The 20552-nt window shown below is 40.1% G+C and overlaps 1 protein-coding gene and 1 long non-coding RNA gene across 7 annotated transcripts in view; one reads left to right on the forward strand and one right to left on the reverse strand.

Moving 5' to 3' along the window:
- Nucleotides 1-883: 883 nt before the first annotated feature.
- Nucleotides 884-10061, reverse strand: LOC122470972. 2 transcript variants are annotated; one of them, XR_006294045.1, is made up of 3 exons: nucleotides 8159-10061; nucleotides 6274-6998; nucleotides 884-4619 (listed from the first exon to the last, which is right to left on the reverse strand). It is a non-coding gene; the product is annotated as an uncharacterized LOC122470972 (long non-coding RNA). The 2 variants fall into 2 exon arrangements; XR_006294044.1 differs by having other exon boundaries at nucleotides 884-6998.
- A 678-nt stretch (nucleotides 10062-10739) lies between these two features.
- Nucleotides 10740-20552, forward strand: part of MORC2 (MORC family CW-type zinc finger 2) — a 41262-nt gene continuing 31449 nt past the window's right edge. For all 5 annotated transcript variants that reach the window (XM_043559244.1, XM_043559245.1, XM_043559246.1 and 2 more), the window contains exons 1-2: nucleotides 10740-12102; nucleotides 19617-19670. In XM_043559244.1, coding sequence (XP_043415179.1) covers nucleotides 12035-12102; nucleotides 19617-19670 — 122 coding nt within the window. In that variant the 5' untranslated portion in view covers nucleotides 10740-12034. The remainder of the gene's footprint in view (nucleotides 12103-19616; nucleotides 19671-20552) is intronic.

Genomic DNA, 20552 nt, shown 5'->3' on the forward strand with positions numbered 1-20552 from the left:
TTCTACCTACCCAGTGTGAACACTGCAATAAGCCTTAGTAGATCAATATCAGTTAAGAACTGGTGAATCACTGATGAACACTGATACTATGATATCCTGATAGTCCAAATACACTCATTTAAAGACATAGGCTTAGATAATTAAAAAAAAAAATTACTGAATTCTGAGTTCCTCAAACAAGGTACAATGACCTTGTCAGTTTCAGTACTGGATGATGAATATATTTATCTAAATATTCACTAACATGAAGATAGGTATTTTGTATTATTTGACAAAATAGGCTTGGTGGTAAGTAACTTGCCAGAGTCAAACAATAAGCAATAAATTTAATTTTTAAAATTCTTTTATTTTAAATAAAGTTTAAAAGTAATGTGAGTAGTGTAAAATATTCAAATACAGAAATGTATAAAGTTGAAAGTCTCATGTAATCTACACTATTCGAAGAAAGCCATTAGTAGACTTTTCTATGCATCATAAACACAAATTTTTAAGTGAGTTCACACTATACATTTTTCTATTAATAGTTTCACTTAATATATCATGGCCATTTTCCCATGTCCATACACAATACATGTACTTTATTAATTTTAACAGACATGTAGATTTCCTTATATGGCTGAACCATATTATTCAACAATCCTTTATGGATAAACACTTAGGTTTTCCTCTATATTTTTCTACCATGTAATTTTTATGCTTCGGTAGTAACTTAAACATTGTCACTTCTTGTTTCACTTTGTCTTCTGGCATGGAAAATAAATTTCAGTGTGGCCATGACCTCTAGTTTAATAAATATTTGGATTTGTCAAGTTTTGATATTGGTAGATAGTATTTAGTCAGGGCTGACTCAATTTTAAACAATAGAAACCCAACTCAAAGTAACTTAAAGCAAAAAAGGGTATTTATTGGCTCACATAACTGAAAAGTCCATAGGGATAAACTAGCTTCAGGCACGGTTGGATCCAGGGGCATAAACATTGTCATCAGGACTCAAGTCTCTCCATCATTTGGCTCTGCTTTCCTTTGCACTGGCTTCATTCTCTGGCTCATTTGATAGGGTGGGCCCTGTTGGTTAGAACTTTTCATACTACAAAGTCAAGCAATCTCAGTAAAGAGAGCTCCTGAGCCTCTCCTCCACAGTTCAGTAAAACTCCTAGGGCTGAGTATCACTGGACCAGCTTGAATCACACGGCCATTCCAGAACCAATTACTATGGTGAAGGAGATGGACCATGCTGATTGATCAGGTCTGAATTACATGTCCACCCAAGAAGCTTAAAGTTAGGCCAGACTGTTTGAACCATGTGGACTAGAAACAGAGAAGTGGTTCCAAGAAACATCAGAGTTGTTACAATGAGATGGAATGAATGCTGGTCAATCAAAAACAACTGATGCCAATGATAAGACCAGATACTAAAAAAGTTTAGTCTGTGTTCAGTAACAGCTGGCATTGTTACTTTCTTGACAATAAAAGAATTCTGAAAAAACGTCATGAGTAAGTTTGTCCTGTACTCAGGAAGCTTGTAATCCATTTGAATGGAATAATCATATCCAATAGCATACTTTGGATGATGCAATAAAGTTTCAATAAAAGTAAAACTCAGTGGCCATGAATCTGACAGCCCAACCATCTTGCTGACATGAAGCAGGACAACTAGCCTCCCACTGGCAAATAGTTCTGTGAGACTACTGAAGTCAGTGGTAAATTTTAAGTTCAGTGGAAAGCTCTTGTGTTTCTTTAGTCTTTCGCCAAGTTGAACTGGAACATTTCTGTCATCTCTGTATTATTGCAGAAGAGAGGAATGGACAGAGCTTGTAATCTGCTGTACTCCTTCAGATTGGGTGGAAAGGATCTCAGGTGCTGAAAATGATCAAATATATATAGGCATAGAGGCTTACTCTGCATTAAAAACAAAACAAAATGAACAAACAAAAAGGCTGCTGGTCAAGGAGTACATAGCATGGTCCTTCCAGTTATGAATAGTAAGTCCTGGGGGCTGGGGGGGAGGTGAGGTGCAGGTTGCTTCTGTTCAAAATTCCCTGGTGGAACTGGGTGTAAGATAGGCTGATACCAGTTGTAGTCTTCTCAAGCACAGCCAGTCTGATTGCAACATGTCAAAAAAGGCAGACGAGGGCTGAGTCAGGTAAACAGGTAAATAGAGTACCTTCAGCAGGGCTAGCCACACCAATAGCCAGGATGTGATCTGGAAGAATGGGCAGATTAATATCAAAGCTCTGTAAATTAGCTTTCACCCTGAGTCCTCCAGGGTTATTCCATAGGGTTGACTCTGGATACCATTTTCTGATCTTAAAGGGCCAGTCAGGTATAGCAGCTTTAATTTTCCTGTTTATCTGCCCAGGAACTTTCAGCTCAGTAGAAGGCTATATTCTCAATTCAGACTTGAGGTTCTGTTGAGGAGTCTATGCTACATCTGGGAATGACAAGGTTGGGAGAGCCAGATTCATCAAGGTTGGCCCTACTCTCTTTGGTAATCAAGTCTCCACCTTCTGAAACTCAGTCCATCTCTGAGAATCAGCTTAAAAACAAGGCCTTAGATTGGTGGGTGGTGCTGCTGAGACTTATATTGAGATCTGAAGCAGGGAGATAGTAGGTAAGATCCTAGGTTTCAGTTTTAGGCTTTCTGCATTTTCAACTATCAATTCTTATACACAGAGCATATTAGACTCTTGAACAGATGATCATCCTCACCTTAAGCCCCTCATTTTGACTGCATTTGACAGGATTAAAGGGAATGACTGGCAGTGTAGACCAATGTCTTTTTCTGTAATGTACAGGAGAAAGAGAAAATTGAGCTGATGTTTTGAAGGTAGTAGAAAAATGGAGTCTGTAGATAACTTCTTATTAACAAACAATAGTTGTATATACAAGCAGCTAGTCATTAGATTTTTTATTAGTTGAGGATGTGCAGGCCTTGTTTGATGATTTGTAGACAGAGTCATGTAATCAGGGTTAGTCTAAAGAGTAAGAGACAAAGATACAAAGAAATCATTCCCAACATTTAACCAGTGCATTCATTAAAGTAGTTGAGGACAGCTGCCCCTTAAGTAGACTGTGAAGTAAGAGAATGAGATTTTTCTCATGACAAAAATCGAAGTCTACTTGTTTGACATGATCTGGTCTGGGAGTTCATGAATTGAATCCATCCTGCAGAAACAGGTAAGTGTCTTAATGCCTGAGAGTATCTCATAGCAAGGAATGAAGTCAGCCACTCTGAATCAGTGTAAAACAATATTGAGACAGATGAAATTCCATTAAAATATCCACAAGGACAAGACACTGTGGTCTTGTGACATTAGGAAGAAGCTGCAGGAAGCTCTTGAGTCTACTGATAAAATTCTTAGCTGCAGGCTTTGTAGATTTTTTTTCAAGTCAGTCTACATTTTCAGCAAAAAGGTAGATATGCAACTTGAGATGCCCAGCAAGCAAGCTCCATGGCCTGGTCAAAAGGTCTACCTCCAAATAATCCTAACACCTGTAGTTGATGGTACCTGACATCAAAAGGTCCAGCATAAAAGAACATCTCTCATTGGTTAGAAGAAAATCTTCCAAAGGGTCACATTTAAAATCACATACATCAGAGGATGTTCAAAAATTGTCTCTTGTGGACCAGATGTTACCTGTAGTTAGAGCAGAATATTCGTAATTTTGGAGCAGATATGCCAGTGATGGAGGAAATTTTGTTTTTTAAGGTTATTACCTCATTTATCCTGGAAACAGCAGTTAAAATGAATAAAAACCAAGGAGCAGTGTAACTGCCACTGGTTGAGTCATAGTGACTTGCAGTTTTGAGAATAACATGAATAACCAGGTACCTTTTTAGGTAATGTTGCCAGAATTTCAGTTCTGCTTTCATAGTTAATGGTTATCCCTTGCACACGAAGTAGAGTACCATGGCTGATGATGGGAGGTCCAATGTACAAGTTGGTCTTATATGGCCTCAACGAGGCATCATCAACTTTAGTACCAGCTTCAATACCTGGCGATTCAGGTATCCAAGGAGATCAAGACTTCAAAGTTATGTATTTCAAGTACCACTAGAGCATGTGGTGTTTGTGATAGAAGTTGGGTAAGGGAGTGTGTCAGTGTAGAGTACATATGCATTGCTCTCTAACTATATTGAATGCCAGGAATCACTCATTTGAAATCCATCTGGGGGTACAGGGCTGTTAATCTAGGTCCATTTGATACCACTTTCAGCCCACTTGACTACCCTGGGGTGGCAAAGATATGCCCATCTTCTTGCACTTTTCTGACTTTGCCCACAGTAAGCATTCCTAAGAATGTGCAGCATCGACTGAACATGGACTGGGTTGGGTAGAGGTACAGATCAGAATGCCATTCAGGTTGCACATGTTGTCTAGGGCAGTGGTTTTCAAACTGTGTTCTGAAGAATTCTAGGTGTTGTAAAGAAGTCTCCTTAGGGGTCACCATGGTGGTAAAGGAAGATGCTTGTGGCAGGTTTCAGGCCCCCCACTCCTGCTTCATCTACAGCAGCTTCTCTTTTATTCTGGGCTTCCACATAGTTTTCATTGAAAGGGCTTCATGGTCACAAAGCCTTTGGAAAACCAATGATCTAAGAATAAGTTGTTCACAAAATGCTGAAATACAAAAAATAGGTCACAGAAACCAGAAACTGTGAGCAAAGCCTGTGGTAAGCCAAGGTGTTTTCCTATTCATTCTTTCCTTAATACGGACCACATTACAGAATGATGAAGTTAACACTCAACTCTGCTATAAATTCTGATTGCCTCAAATTGGGTTTGTGACTATCAGTGAACAGGGCTATTGGTTTTAAGTGACAATAGCACTGGGATTTTTGCAGTCAGCATACAGCTGCAAAATGCTTTCATTTCTTTGCAAGTATTATCCCAAGTCCATGGCTAGATGACTTCTCTTCAAGATCTTTGAAGATCTCAATGGGCCACAACTCAAATTCTATGAAAATATTATTCTCCTCCCCCTTTTCTCCCACCATCCTTTTCCTCCTCCCTTCCCTTCCCAATCTCCTCACCCACCTGAGATACAATGCCCTTAAACTAGGTTTACAGCACAATTTTAGGGACAGAAAAATATGTTGTTAAATGTCATGGAATTCAACCAATTTGGGGGCAAAATAAACTTTTCCCCATTCTCTTCCCACATATCCCCACAAACCTTCTAGAGGTTCCTTTCACAGAAAATAAGAGGTAACGGTCAAGATGTAGGACTCTCAGATGATAAAGACATACAAATTCAAGCAGTTATTAACAAAAGTAAGAAAAGAGGGTGGTGGTTTCAAAGATTCCATTTACTCCTGAGTCTTCAGGGCAATCAGGAAGCACTGGCTATACTGCTCCAAAGCAGTTTCTCTATTAAAAGGAATGCTCCCAAAAGAACAGTCTGTCCTTGATTAAACTTCCTACACACTAGGCTAAATATCTCAATGAGGCTCTTTGTTGCAAGTCTTCTGAGATCCTTTAATATGCTACACTCAATTGGGAAGGGAACACGTATTTTACCACCTTACAAGACTACACAAGCTCTACATATAGATGTTGTATGCATGCATCATATACATGCATACATACACATATGTGAACAGCACTGCTCTAAAGAAATGGAGGATCCATTTTAAGTAAATTTTGAGGGACAGAAGACCTTAGATAAGATCTCAGTGTCCAAGAGTACTAATAAAACTTTTTAAAAAATTTTACAAAGAACAAAACATGAAAAGGGATTTCCAATCAGGCCATTTGGGAATGTGAGAAGACTATGTGAACAACGGATCTAGAAGTAGCTTTGTGTTTCATGTTGTGTAGTCTTACTGTCAGATGACCATGTGCCATGTTGACTGGATAAATCTACCACTAAGGAGACAGTCTGCTCTTAAACCTTAGGGGTAGTGCCATAGAATTCTGGCTTAGATGGAGCCATCATAAAATTACACTTATGACATCCTGACTGACTGAGGGCACCAGATCAGGAAGTGGGAAACTTTTCTGGGGTTACCAAACTCCAGTCATTTTAACACTGCAGGTAAAGTAGAGGCTAAATTAATTCCATGGAGAGAACTGGACTGGGAGTCAGAAGGCCTGACCTTTATCACTTTGTAGCTATGTCACCGTGGATAACCTTTAAACTTCAATTTCCTCATTTGCAAAAAGAAGTTATAACCTATTGTGTTGTTTTGATAATTGAGATTTATGCATGTAAAAGTGCTTTGAAACTATAAAGTGCTATATAAACATAAGGGATTACCATGATAGGTTCTACCTGGATGTATCAAGAGGCCTTTTCTGGAATCTGATTGGAGCTTTGTGAGATGCTGTTAGATACAGGGATTCCTTGGTAGAATTTCTTACATTTGTGTGAAAAGTTCTGGTTCCTGAGTAATCCCAAAGATGCTGAGTTCACTGTGCCTTTGTTTTAATTCCAGTATCTGCTGGTCAGAATATCTGCTTTCTATTCAGTAGGCTACTACAGACTTGAAGTGGAAAAAGAATAGGGCCCCGTGATCTGGATAGGACCCTAGACACTTCACGAATTTCAATCATTCGAAATTGTGGGGTATGATCCAACGTCGTTCTTGAAAGATGTTACCATTCTTCAGTGTTGATAACTAAAAATCCCCTGGTCCAAATTTATTATGTGTCTCTGAAGGCTTTAATTGAAGAAACGAAATGCACACTCATGGAACAAACTGGGCCTTTTGCTGTGATAAAATAGCTTCAGCTATCTGCCTTGAATAGTTTGACTTCACTATAAAGGGCTGTGCTGAATCTGGGTAGAACAGGACAGGAGTGGAGATGAAGGCCACATCATGATGGTTGAATGCCTCTTGGATCACCATGGTCCACTGGAATGGTGTCTTCTCAGCAGTAAGGTGAAGGAATCACCATGGGCAAAAATCCAGGTACCAGATCTATAGGCTGATGGAACAGTACAAGGAAGGTGGTCAGAAGGTCCAGGTGAACACTCAGCCATCAGGAGGCACAGGACTGGAAGGGATAGGAACAAAACAGGTAAGATAACAAATGCACAGAATTACAAACACAGGACTCCTAACACTAGAGTGGGTCTACTGTCAGGATTATCAGCTGCTGGATGGGTACTAATTCTCAGTAAGCCTAGCTAAAAAGCTGACAGATGGGAAAATGGGGAATAATAATAATTTTTTTTAAAAAAGCCTTCTGATTAACAATTAGTGATGATAAGAACAGAAACAGTTCTCTGGCAGGGACTGCTTCCTGACTCTTGAGAACAAACTGTCTTAGGAAAGCAGCAAACAAGAACTGCCTTAAGTCTCATATTCTGGGGGAGTAATGTGACTGTATTCAGGCTGTTGGGCAGTGGTTGATGGGGGGGGAGGGGGAAGAAGTGGCTCCATGGATAGCACAAGAACTGAATTTAAATTTACATAGAACACGAACCTAGATTTTGTCCTTCTTCCTTTTCCAATGCCTTGCTCAAATTATTTCAGGACCTTGCGCTTTCAAAAGCTTTTACTTTCATTTTAACAAGATGCCATCTTGAGTGGTAGAGAATAAGGTACTTGGGAAATAAGGCACTGTTCTTTGCATCCTTCTGTTAAATACCCTATGCAACGTATCAGTTTCTCTTCCATGTTTGAGGGCTCCCTAAATCTTTTAAAACTTAGAATTAAAAAAAAGAAATACATGAAACACAGAAAGAAACATGGCCCATACTAGTGATCTTTTGCCTAATCAAGAGTAATTAGATAACCACACAGCAATTAAACAAATGCTTACTAAATGTTTATTCTGAGATAGCCTAGTCTCTAAATTACTCCTTTCTATGAAATGCTTCATTACATATAGCAGTATGTGCAGCAAAGACTCTTAAAACAAAGCCTTTGCTTTCAAGGGCTTACTATCTGGAAAGAGAGCAAATGCTTGCAAATGACTACGAGGTATGCTCTGCATAGAGAGCTAAAAGGTAAACATGATATAATACTCAAAAAAAAAAAAAGATAAAGTTAGGGAGACTCATGAAGAAGAGAATATCTGACTTGAATACTGAAGAAATGGCATTGTTCTGACAGGTGAAGAACCAGAGGAGAGCATTCCAGGGTAGAGAAGAGAGCATGAACGTAAGTGCAGAGATGTAAGAATAAGGCATTTTGGAAAATAGCAAGTACCGTAGTTCACTTTGGATGGAGCATCACTAGAACTTGCAATGAAGCTCTGGCAGAGACTCAGGTCTTCAAATTCCCAGTAATAGCGCTGGTGGCAGTGCTTGCTCCATTGTTGTCTCTTCTCAAATCAAGGTCAACAGCCCCCAGATTCAAAAACAAGTATGTTCAGCTCCAGAGTCCCTGTCACATCCTGACAAGCTCTTCAGGTCCCAGGTGCAGTTCTTGAAAATCTGGAAATCTGGAGTCCATGCCGTGGCTACACAGAAAAGCATCTGCTGCAGCTAGTGCAGAACACTGTAGTGAAATCTTTTCGGCCTCCTATCCTGGACATCTCATGTTTTGTTACAGAATTTCAAGCTTTGAGTTCCAGTTGTTTTTTTTCCTCTTTTCTCCTGAGGAAAGCATCTTATAAGATCACCACAGTCTTAAGATTCTTTTGAGGTACATCCAGATAACAACAAAGGAGCTAAAAGACCAACACATTTTTCTCTACAACAGTCCTTTCTCTGGAAGTGAGATCATTTGTCTCTGCCCTTTACGTAAAAGGAATAGTCAATTGATTTTCTCAGACATTTGTATGAAATAACAAAACAGGTGAACGCCTAACCAGACGAAATACACTTATATGTATTTATGTTCACTTGCTTAGAGCTGTACCACTGGTAAGCACCACTCCACAAAGAGAAAATGTTTGAAATACAACTGTTCAAACATTTCTATAGTGTTTGCTGGATAATGGCCTGGAATTTGATAAAAGCAGCTGACAATTAACAAAGAAGCAATAACTGGCATCTTGGCCATCTTAGTAACACACTTGCAAGCAAATAGAATACAAAGCAGGCCAGGAAAAAAGTAAGCACTGAAACACTTCCAAATCTACTGATTTTGAAGTTCAGCCAAAGTCATAACAAAATTTCAGAGAATGCTAACCTTCAATTAATAAAGATAAGCCCCCAAACATCTTCAAGAATTCCATGCCTGGTTTAGTCTGTTCCAGTGAGCCAGCTTGCTAAAAATCCACCTGCACCATTAATTAGCTGGACTCGGCAGCACCATTTAAAAATAAGCCTGCTCACTACCAACCGCAGAGACTAAAGATATACAATAGAAGCAAGTAATGGATGGCAACCATGGTCGTGGAAAATGGTCAATGAAAGGGAAAGGTAGTCAGGCACCAGTATAAGCAGCAGAAAAACAAGAGTTGCTGGGCCAAGGATTAAATAGGTTTCTCGATACTAGGGAACACATCCATTTCTAGTTTCAGCTGCTTTATATTGGGTGCCATAAACCATACCATACACGTCAGCCAGCGTTCAGGCACCCCATGGTAAAAGGAAAGGACTCAGAATAGAAGCCAAGCAGTGGAGTGTTGTTACCCCAAATATCCATTATGCATAGAAACAGCTCACATATCCCAGGGATCCTAACAGGGGCTTCAAATCGGTTGTGAAGGGTCCCAAATGACATCTAGGCCTCAGTTTCCTCCTCGTGGCATTACGGAATTGTAGTTCTTAACTCTTCTGGGTCACAGCCCCCTTTTGAAAACTTGCTGGCGATGGATCCTCATTCCCCCAAATGTACACTCCCACTATTTCTGCATACAATTTCGGGGGAACTTGGGGGCTTCCAACTCCAATCCAAGGTTCCCAGGTTCAAAATCCAAGAACTGGGCAATTGCTAACTTTTCTTACAACTCAAAAAAAACCCCATTACAAACAATAATCATCCCTTACGTACACCGACGCTTTATAGTTTACAAAGCGCTTTCAACCCTACAAACATTGATAGGCAGAGGAGGAAACTGAGGCGCTGACAAATTACAGAGTGATTTGCCTAAGGTCACTCGGCCAGCTGGTGGCTAGGCCCGGAAGCAAACCCAGCTCTTCCGACTCCGGGGCTTGTCTCCCCGCCCCGGAGCTGCCGCCAAAGCTCCCCCCCCTCACTAAGGGGGCATGAGGAGGAAAAGACAAAGTAGAAAGCCCACCACCAACCATCCCCCAGCCCCTTCTTGCCCCCCCAACTGGGTCCTTGCAGGCCCCGAAGGGTGGCGCCAGGCCTCCACGCCGGCCCCGGCAACCCCCGCCTCCCCGGCCGCGCCAAATCCCGCCGCCGCCGCCTCCCCGGGAGCGGGGCGGAGCAGCTGCCCGCCGCCGCCAACCACCCGGACGACTCCTCGTCGAATCGCAAACGCATAGGCCGCCGCCCGAGTTCTGCGTACGAGAAGAAAGACGCGGCGCGAGCGCCAACGGCCACCGGGCGCGCGCCGCGGCGGCCGGGCCTGCGCCCCAAGAGCTGGATGCCAGAGCAGGAGAAAGAGCCGCCAACCGATCGCTCGATCGACCGCGCGCCCGCTCCTTCGCCCTACCAGACCGGGGAGGGGGGGAGGGCGCGCCAGGGCGTCTTCGAGTTAGGGGCCTGACTCCCCGGCGACGAGACAAGATGGCTCCTCCGGTCCGCGCCGCAGCTACCGTCCCGGCTGCGTCGCTCGGCCCGCCCCCGGTACTGTTTCTTTAAATGGCGGAGAGGGTCATGAAAGCAGGAAGAGAGGCGCGCGCTCTCACGTGACAGGGGCGGGCCCGGCTAACAAGATCCGGTCACGTGGAGACACGCTACCCACCAATCAGAAGGCGTCGCATCAGGGCGGGGGCGGGAGGAGCTGTGGCTCTGTGATTGGCCTAATGCACCGCGGAGGCCTCGGGGGCTTGGGGCGTCGGGGAGTGCGCGAGGTGGCTCGGGTTGTGTGCTCTAGCGGAGACAAAGCAGTGGCTGAGGTGGCTGTGGCGGCTGCGGCAGCGGCGGCAGAACACCTATAAACAACGAATTCTGTGGTGTTGAGTCCTGTCATCTCATCCAGCGCGGCGCGTGGGCGGCTGGTCTCGCGGCGGCGGCGGCAGCGGCGGAGGCGGAGGCAGCACATGGTTCCAAGAGCGCGCTGCGGTTGTTGGGTTCCAATTCCGTGGGGAGGGACAAAGGCAGCTTTGAGCACCCGGCAACGCCGGGTCGGGTGCTGCACTCGCCACCCTGCCCTCGATCCGGGCCTTGAAAGCTGGGACTAACTCCTCTCTGTGAGGAGGAGGAGGCGGCGGCCTCGGGACTGAGGCCCTGGAAGGGCCTGAGAGCCGGAGGCCTCTGTCTGAGGGAAGTGGGGGAGGGGCGCTGCCCGCCTGAGGTGATTTGGGCGGGTCAATTCTGAGGCGTTTTTGTGGGTCATTGTGAGGTAATTTGACCCACTACCCTGAGGAGATTGCGACGGGACCACAAGCTAGGTCTGGTCAGGGCTTTCGAAACGGAAATCGCCGTCAGCGATTAGGAGACTTCAGTTGGGAGGTGGTGAAGCGGGAACTAACGCCATATGCACTCCGTCGACTTCGTGGCCGCCAGCCTGGGGCCTCTTTAAGAATCACAGGATCTTTGGTGAAGACATGGGTGGCTGTCCAGTTTTATGACAGAAGTTGGTAGCTTTCCGGATTGATAAATTTCCTGGCCGGAAATTTAGAGGAACAAAAAAGCTCGAAGAACGTGAAGATGGAGCAGTAATAAAACCTCTCAAGTCCAATACTGTCTACTCCAAGACCGTCCACATTCGACTCCTTGAACTATCGCAACTTAAACTAAAGCTTAAGACTACAAATCTATGACATAGTTGTTTTCAGAATATTACATCATAGTCATTAAGAAGATAAAAAAGCTTGGAGAGATCAATTGTAGTTTTAGACATCTCTTTCAATATATTTTGGATAGACACCAGTTAACCTTGTTTAACAGTAAGGAGCACAGACTTAACCAAACCTTTACTGGGAGGAATCCTGGAAAATCTATTCCATTATAAAGTTATAGTTCCCAGTTAGTGGGTGAAGGACTGGAGACCTCACCGCACTCATGGCTTTCACAAATTACAGCAGTCTGAATCGAGCTCAGCTAACCTTTGAATATCTACATACAAATTCGTAAGTATCCTTTAGGTGCCACTGAGGTCACTGATAACTCATTCCTTGATAATACGAAAATCATTTTCCCAGAAAATTCTGCTTTTTTTACTTTTTGGGATGTATCACTGGATGAGTCTTGAGCTCTGTATTGAAGAACTGAGATAAGTGAGATATTTGTTGCTAATCCAGAAGAATACGATCTTCATTTGTTGGATCAAAATTTATTTGATCAAATGCAAATTTTAGTTATTTGAAGTCAATATGTTGAGGTGTTTGATTCAAGTGTTTGATAGGAATCCAACAAGTGCTGTTCTTTGGATCCGCAGGAGTTGGACTATTCTCATATCAACTTTCTTTTTAGCGACAACAGCCAAAACAGTTGGGTTATAACAAGTCTTTTTTTTCCTAACAAGAAAAAGAAAAGAATGAAGATCTTTAAATGACAACTTGTGAGAAGAAATTACTAATTTTTGTTTTCAGCAAACAGTTGGCCTTATCTTCCTGGGAAATTCGTCCCTAATTCCAATGAAATTTTTATGTGCTAGGCAGAAAATAGCAACTTGTTTAAACCCATAATTTAAGTAGCCTTTCCCCAAAATGTGTGCAAATCACAGAACACATATGGTGTTTATGTTCGAGCTCATGAGGAGATTATCATTATTCCGTGTTGATCTGGAATGTTTCAGGGTTAACTGTTAATGCCACCCTCTTGGAAGTAATTCAGTGGGGTCATAACTACTTAGTGTTCTAATACATTCATTCATCACTTTTGAGATGAAGGTAAGTATTCTACCATTTTAGTATCTGCAGAGGTGATGAGCAGCTACATGAATGGCTCAGAGATCTGAAGAACCGCTTTGAGGGTTGAGATGATAGACTTCAAACATCTAGTAACAGTAAAATAATTTTTAGCTTTTTATGGGAAAGGGCAACATGTTATGACGTCTGTAATTTTTTTTTTTGCTTTTTTTCCTATCAAGGAAATAAAAATTTTGAGTAGTGAATTGCCAAATGGTGATAGTCTGGTTTTATTTTTTGTTTAGGAAGCTTATTAGTGAACTAGAACTGGTTTTAGAATAGGTACTGTAGAGCCTGAGAGGCGAAGTCTCATGCTACGGAAGATGAATCTGAAGCCCACTTAGATAGGTTGGTGATGCTTATTTAGCTAATTAATAATGTCTTGGGCAAGACCCTCAGTATCCTTTTTTATATTTGAATTGTGTTTAAGAACAAGCATTTGAAGGCCACTTAGATGTTCACCGGTGATTGTATTTAATAATTGGTTACTTCAGTTCTGAATTGTGGAATGAGGGGCCAAATTTGGAATGACAAGACTATATGATAATCTTGGAAGAGCTTCCCCAAAGACTTTTTTGATAATAATAGTAACAACAGTTAATTGCTTCTTGCCAGTCACTTTTAAACGGGTAAAATAATCCTTATAGTAACCTTGCTGGAGTAAGGATTATTCCTATTTTGCATTTGAGGAAACTGGGCTCAGAGTAACATGCCAGAAGTTACACATCTGCTAAGTGGCAGGTTTAAGGCATCAAGATTTAAGGCAATAAGTTTTACCTGGCCATAATGGTTAGTGTTTTTAGCTATCAGGCAGTACTAACTCTAGTCGAGTATACTTTTAAGGGCTTGTTTTCTTATAAAGCAAAGGGTTTACTTCCTACTTTGAAAGTCTATTCAATTTTAGTTTATCTCAAATTTTTTAATTTGAGGTTCTGGAATACTCTTACATTGCCATTTTATAACTTATTGACAATAGGTGAACAGAACTAAGGTATAGAATAAAATTCTAGTTAAGTCACTTGTTTAAAATACAACTGGAGAATTCTCTGTGAATTTGACTTTCCCATACTGAGTTGGAACCACCTGCTTGCATGAACATTTGAGGGTTGAATGTATCATTTTGGAAGCTCTAGATTTTTAAATCTGGATCACACCTTTGAAGTTGTATACTTTAGGATGTATCTAATCCTGCCAGAAAAAATATGAACCCTGGAATACCAAGATAAGTTGGTTTGTAACCAGTTTGAAGATTTATTTATCATGGTAATGTGACTAGAAATTCATTTCTAGAGGAAACAAATGTTTAAATTTTCCTAAGCCGTGACTTGTTACTCGTTATGATGGTAGATGGATCTTCTCTGTGTTAAGTGATGCAAGGTCACCTTCAGAAATGGGAAGATTTTTCTTAGAGTACCTTCTCCTTTGTTCTGTTACAATTTTTAAAACACAAAACCATTATAGAGTGTCTGACATCTACAATATTGCCATATTGTGAATTATGTAAGGTATGGCCCTTTGCTTACCTCCCGTGTAACATAGACTTGCAGGTGGAACACAGGCAGACTAGAAGGATAGAAATCAGTGTGGTGCAATGGAGAGAGCATGCATAGGCTTGGGAGCCAGCCAGGCTTGGATTTGACTGCTTCCTGGTTGAGTTTTTGGGCAGAATGATTTCCCTGAGCCTCTGTTTCTTCATCTATAAAATGGAGCTAATCTGACAGTGTTTATGAGGAGTATGTTAAATAATGTTTATAAAATAATTAGCTCATACATGGTACATGATGATCATTGAATAGATGGCGATTATTGTTTATTCAGTGTATGATTTATATAAACCACAAGTTGGTCAATATGGTAGCAAGTTGCTGTTTGGTGGTATTCATTAGACAGGTACATTCTTAGGAGCATTTACTGGAGACAGTAAACATCTGTCTTGAATTTTTTTTTTTTTTTTTTTTTTGGTATGATGTCTGTGGTAAGTGTTGATGGTTATTGGTTACGTCAGCATTAAGGTTTAAAGCAGGCCTGTGAAATTTTCATAACATGAAAGTCTTAGTCTTGGTTATTTTCTTTTAATACTGGGTGTTGCAATTACTAAATGATAAGAGTTTTTGAATAAAAGGAGTTTTATACAGTTACTGGTCTTTAGTGGTGGGTTTTGTGACTGTTAGTAAAAAGTTCATGGCAATCTAGGTGCTAGATTCCAGATATAGTGATGGTAGTGATGTTCCTTTGTGACAAGATGCGTGTCTTATGTCACTGTTTGCAGTACTGCTAAGTGGTCTGAGAGAGCAGGATGCTTAAGTATAAGATGACTGCTTTCCATGTCTTTTCCTCTTGGCATGTTTGATAAATTATCTTGGCCATATGATACTTTGGTTTGTTTTATTTATATATGTAGTGAATGAACATAGAGGAACCTGTCACCTCTAGAGACTTAATAGTTTTGGGGACTTACAATCCTGTTGAAATGTGGGTTCACGCTCTAAATATATTAAAGCTATTTGAATGTAAAAATTGTTGCTCTAGTTTCTCAGCTTTATTTTCTAGCAGTTAAGGCAATTAACTGTTGTCAACATCTCCAAGAACACAGCAGAAGCTATCACTGTATGATAGACTTGTGGATAATCTATTGGTTTAAATTCAGGCTGAATATAAATAGGGACAGCATATTCCTTATGTAATGAGTAGATCTACCCGTGAATTTGTCACTGGAAATGCTGAGCTGCAAAACTATTTTGATCATGGCACAAATGGCATAAAAGCCAAGATCACTTGAAAGTGAGAGTTTGTTAAAAATCCTTGTCTTTTTCCAGATGGTTGACCTTTCTTTGATAACATGCAAAGAATCTTTACATCTGTGAAAATAATTTTCTTTGATACTTGCTCAGATATCTGTTTCAAATGCTAGCAAGCAATGAGTGTGCCTGTTTGAATATTATTTGAAAAAGGAGAGAACTTACGCAGTCAGTATGTTTTTGATTCTTCTGATTTTAAAAAACATTTAGAACTCTGATTTTAGAATTTGTTAGTAGGACCCATTAATCAATCAGTTGAAGGTCTGGAGAAGAGATGTGCGTTGTCTCTGACTTTCCCAACAGTTGTCACAAAAGGCGCCTTTTGTGATGTGTCAGTATACATCACAATAATATCCCTTAGCTACACTTTTTAAATTTTATTCTTATTTTTTTAATGTTTATTTTTGAGAGGGAGAGAGCACACGTGTGTGTGAGCGGAGGAGGAGCAGAGAGAGGGAGACACAGAATCCAAACCAGGCTCCAGGCTCTGAGCTGTCAGCACAGAGCCTGACATGGGGCTCAAACTCATGGACCATGAGATCATGACCTGAGCCGAAGTCAGATGCTTAACTGACTGAGCCACCCAGGAGCTCTCACTTTATTTATTTATTTTTTTAAATGTCTATTTATTTTGAGAGGGAATGTGTGTGTGTGTGCACACAAGCTAGTCAGGGGAGGAGTAGAGAGAGAGGGAGAAAGAGGATCCCGAGCAGGCTCCGTGCTGTCAGCACAGAGCCCAATGTAGGGCTCAATCCCATGAACCATGAGATCATGACCTGATCTCAAGAGTCTGACACTTAACTGACTGAGCCACCCAAGTGCCCCTCCCTTGGTTACATTTTAAAGATATTTGTTAGCTTGTCTGAAATAGTTACGTATGGAACAGCACTGATACTATGTGGAACAACAAAAGCCATTTGGAATGTTTTCTTTAAATTCTAAATATACAAGGCACATTTCTAAACATCGTGTAGAAAGCAGTGAAAACTTAGCCAGAGATACTTTGTCCTTGCCCTATTGAGATCTTCTTGAATTCTGAATGTCTCTCATTTTCATGTGAAGCAGTTTTCATGTGAAGCAATCAGAAATATGTATTGCTCGTGGATGGAACTGGAGAGTGTGATGCTAAGTGAAATAAGCCATACAGAGAAAGACAGATACCATATGGTTTCACTCTTATGTGGATCCTGAGAAACTCAACAGAAACCCATGGAGGAGGGGAAGGAAAAAAAAAAAAAGAGGTTAGAGTGGGAGACAGCCAAAGCATAAGAGACTGTTAAAAACTGAGAACAAACTGAGGGTTGATGGGGGGTGGGAGGGAGGGGAGGGTGGGTGATGGGTATTGAGGAGGGCACCTTTTGGGGTGAGCACTGGGTGTTGTATGGAAACCAATTTGTCAATAAATTTCATATAAAAAAAAGAAAAAAAATATGTATTGCTGAGAAGCAGTCACCATTTCTTTTTTTTAATTTTTTTTAAATGTTTATTCATTTTTGAGAGAGAGAGAGAGAGAGAGGCAGCGAGCAAGCAAGGGAGGGGCAGAGAGAGAGAGAGAGCCACAGAATCCTAAACAGGCTCTAGGCTCTGAGCTGTCAGCATAGAGCCTGATGTGGAGCTTGAACTCACAAACTGCGAGGTCATGACCTGAGCTGACGCCTAATCTAATCGACTGAGCCACCCAGGTGCCCCTATGGTCACCATTTCTGTTTGTGATTTCTTTGCCCTGATAGTAAAGGGTATTAGAGTAAGTTTTGAAGACTATTCATATTCACTGTTTTCACTACCAAAGGCCAGTTCTTCATTCTTTGATGTATTCCAAGGATTCCTGCATATAAATTGTAGTCCATTCTTATGGTTGTTCTGTTTGTTTGTTTGTTTGTTTGGGTTTTTTTGGTTTACAGGAGTTTTATTTCTGAATTTCCTTGACTATATTAAAGTATAACTTTTTATTGAAATAAGTATTGCAATAGAATTTGTTATTTTATATAACAATCCTCAAAATTAAAAAAAATTTTGAGGATGGAGAGTAATTCACTTTGTTAAGTTTTTAGCTACTTCTATTCAGACAGGAAAATGACTGAAAGCTTGAGAGCAAATGTTAGATTCACTTTTAAATTATATTACCTTTAGTAAATCACCTTTAATTTTCTAACATTTCTCTCTATTTCTTTAGTGTAGTAATCTACAGAATACTTCTTTGTTTCTTCAGATGATAACTTGAAGAATTTAAGATGATTCTAGAAACTTAAATATTTTTAATTAAAGACACATATGTTTTATGCAGGTGTTTTTTTCATAGAAATTGTTTTTCTTTAAAAAAAATTTTTTTAATGGTTATTTAGTTTAGAGAGAGACAGAGCGCCAGTGGGGGAGGGGCAGAGAGAGAGGGAGACACAGAGTCCTAAGCAGGCTCCAGGCTCTGAGCTGTCAGCACAGCCCGATGGCAGGGCTCAAACCCATGAGCATCAAGATCACGATCTGAGCTGATGTCTGATGCTTAACTGACTGAGCCACCCAGGTGCCCCTGAAATTGTTTTTCTTTTCATGTAAAATAATTAAGGATTGGATTTTGGTCAGAAGAATTTGAACTCTATTTTCTAAGTGAATTGGAGATAAATTTCTACTTTTTACTAAGACCTATTTATTGATGCCATCTTGGATTAGCAACAGATATAATCACTGATCTCATGGGGGAAAAGTTCTTCCTAAAATTCCAATATTTTTTTTTCTTTTAGTAACAGTTTTAATTCAAAATTTGTAGTTGTAAAAATTTGTGGGTTTACTTGAGGGGAAACCAGGGTTTCTGGACAGTTCAGCTTTGGGTGTTTATTTTATAAGCAAATATTTTACAATTTGTTTTAAGTTTTACATGATATAGTAAGTGATCAGAGATCCTGGACACTGGTTGTTTAATTTTGGTATATTTCATTCTAAATTTTTAGAAATTTTCACTTTAATGGCTACAACAGTTATACCAAAAAAAAAATCAACGGGTATAATTTGTGTATTTTTGAAAAATTGATGATGGTAATGTACTTAGGTTAATGATTTTACATTTTCTTTAATCAAAAGTCAAGGTTTCTAGGGGGACGCATTTTACTCTTATACCTATAAGAGGACTATTATGGAAAATAGCACAAAGAGAGTGTAAGTGGAGAAGTAATTTAAGGATGCATCTTAGGCACACATATTTATTGAGTTATGAATAATAATGGTAATTGTGTATTTATCTAACCCAACTTTGAGCAGCCTCCTGGAAGAGAGATGACCTTGAAGGGGCTAACAGGGACCTTAGGAAGAACACACCACGCTATTGTCCTCCTAAGAGGAATTGTTCAACAGGGTCTTGGATTCCCTTCTTTAATGTGGAGAAAGCTGTTTTTGACTAGAATTGGAAAGTCAGGAAATAGATTATCCTCTCCTTTCTCCTCACTTCCAAATGGAATATTTTGCTTATAAACTGCACAAAAGCAAATGGGTTTTCTTCTTTTACCAATAGATAACACATAAGTACTGATAAAGCAGAATGTTAGCAAGTCACCCATTGAGCATGCTTAGAGATATGCAGAAACTGATAGCTGGTTAAGGCAATGAAAAATAAAATACAGACATTTTTTCTAGACAGAACATGAGTAGTGGAAAATGCTGCTTTTAAAATAGTATATACACATAGGAATCTTAATGCTTCAGAGTGGGTTTCTTAACATAGTAAGAATAGACATGAGTAGACAGCAAGATTTAATAGATTAACATTTGAGGGGGCTTAGCAACTCTTAAAGGTTTCGAGTTGTGGGGAAATTTCAGTAGTGTAAAGTGACAATGCAAATGGCAATTTTAGATTTTCTAAAAACTTTAATATTTTATAACCTTGACTTATTAGGTATCATAGTTCAATTCTGTAATTCTTTTGCTGATTCTTAGTATTTATCATTTCAGAACTACTCATGAATTCTTGTTTGGTGCTCTTGCTGAACTGGTTGATAATGCAAGGTATGTAGTCTTTTAGGCATACAAGCTGTGCTTGAAAACTTTTTGGGTCCTTGTGACTATTGTTTTCTGAAGACTTAGGAAGGAGACAGTTCTGTAAGCAGCTGCAATTCCCTCCTAAGAGGCCTCTTACCCCAAAAGTATTTTTAATAGCGTGTTAGTTGATACTTCTACTTTACTTGATTAACTTTAATTCACCCATTGCTTGTCCTAAAAATAGTGAACTTATGACCTTCCAAGTTATCTTCCCTTGTGTATTAGAGCAAGATAATTGCAATGAAATGCAAGGAATTAAGATAGGAATTTAGCAATCAAGGTAATGGGACAGACAAGATCTTATTTAATTTGTGTTACCAAAAATGTACACCATCTAAAGTCTTTAAAATTATGCCAGAGTGTGTTCCTAAAATGTATATTTAATTGACCCTAGTTGATCAAAGTATCTTCTGTTATTAGTAGCTGTGTTTGGAAGAAAGTCTTCAGCACTGTGTTATATTGAGTTCTTAGTGATGGAAGTCTATAAATGTTATGTGCAAGACTAGAAAGTTTAGGTTGCCTCAAAGATAAGCAAATAGGAACATCCAAATCACGATTCTGTTCATAATTATGAAAATATTCTCTCAGTTTTGTTTCTGAATGCAGACATAAAATTCAGACACATTGCTTATTGACCAAGTGTTGATGACTAATGAAGGAAGAGGGTAAGAATTGAGAGTAGAGTACTTCCATTTTTTTTAGTTAACTTATTTTGAGAGAGAGAATGCATATGTGCATGTGCACATGAGCAAGGGAAGGGCAGAGAGAGAGAGAGAATCCCAAGTAGGCTCCGTGCTGTCATTGTGGAGACTGACGTGAGGCTCAGTCCCACAAACTGGGAGATCATGA

This window comes from Prionailurus bengalensis, chromosome D3 (assembly GCF_016509475.1).
Source record: "Prionailurus bengalensis isolate Pbe53 chromosome D3, Fcat_Pben_1.1_paternal_pri, whole genome shotgun sequence".
Lineage (NCBI taxonomy): Eukaryota > Metazoa > Chordata > Mammalia > Carnivora > Felidae > Prionailurus > Prionailurus bengalensis.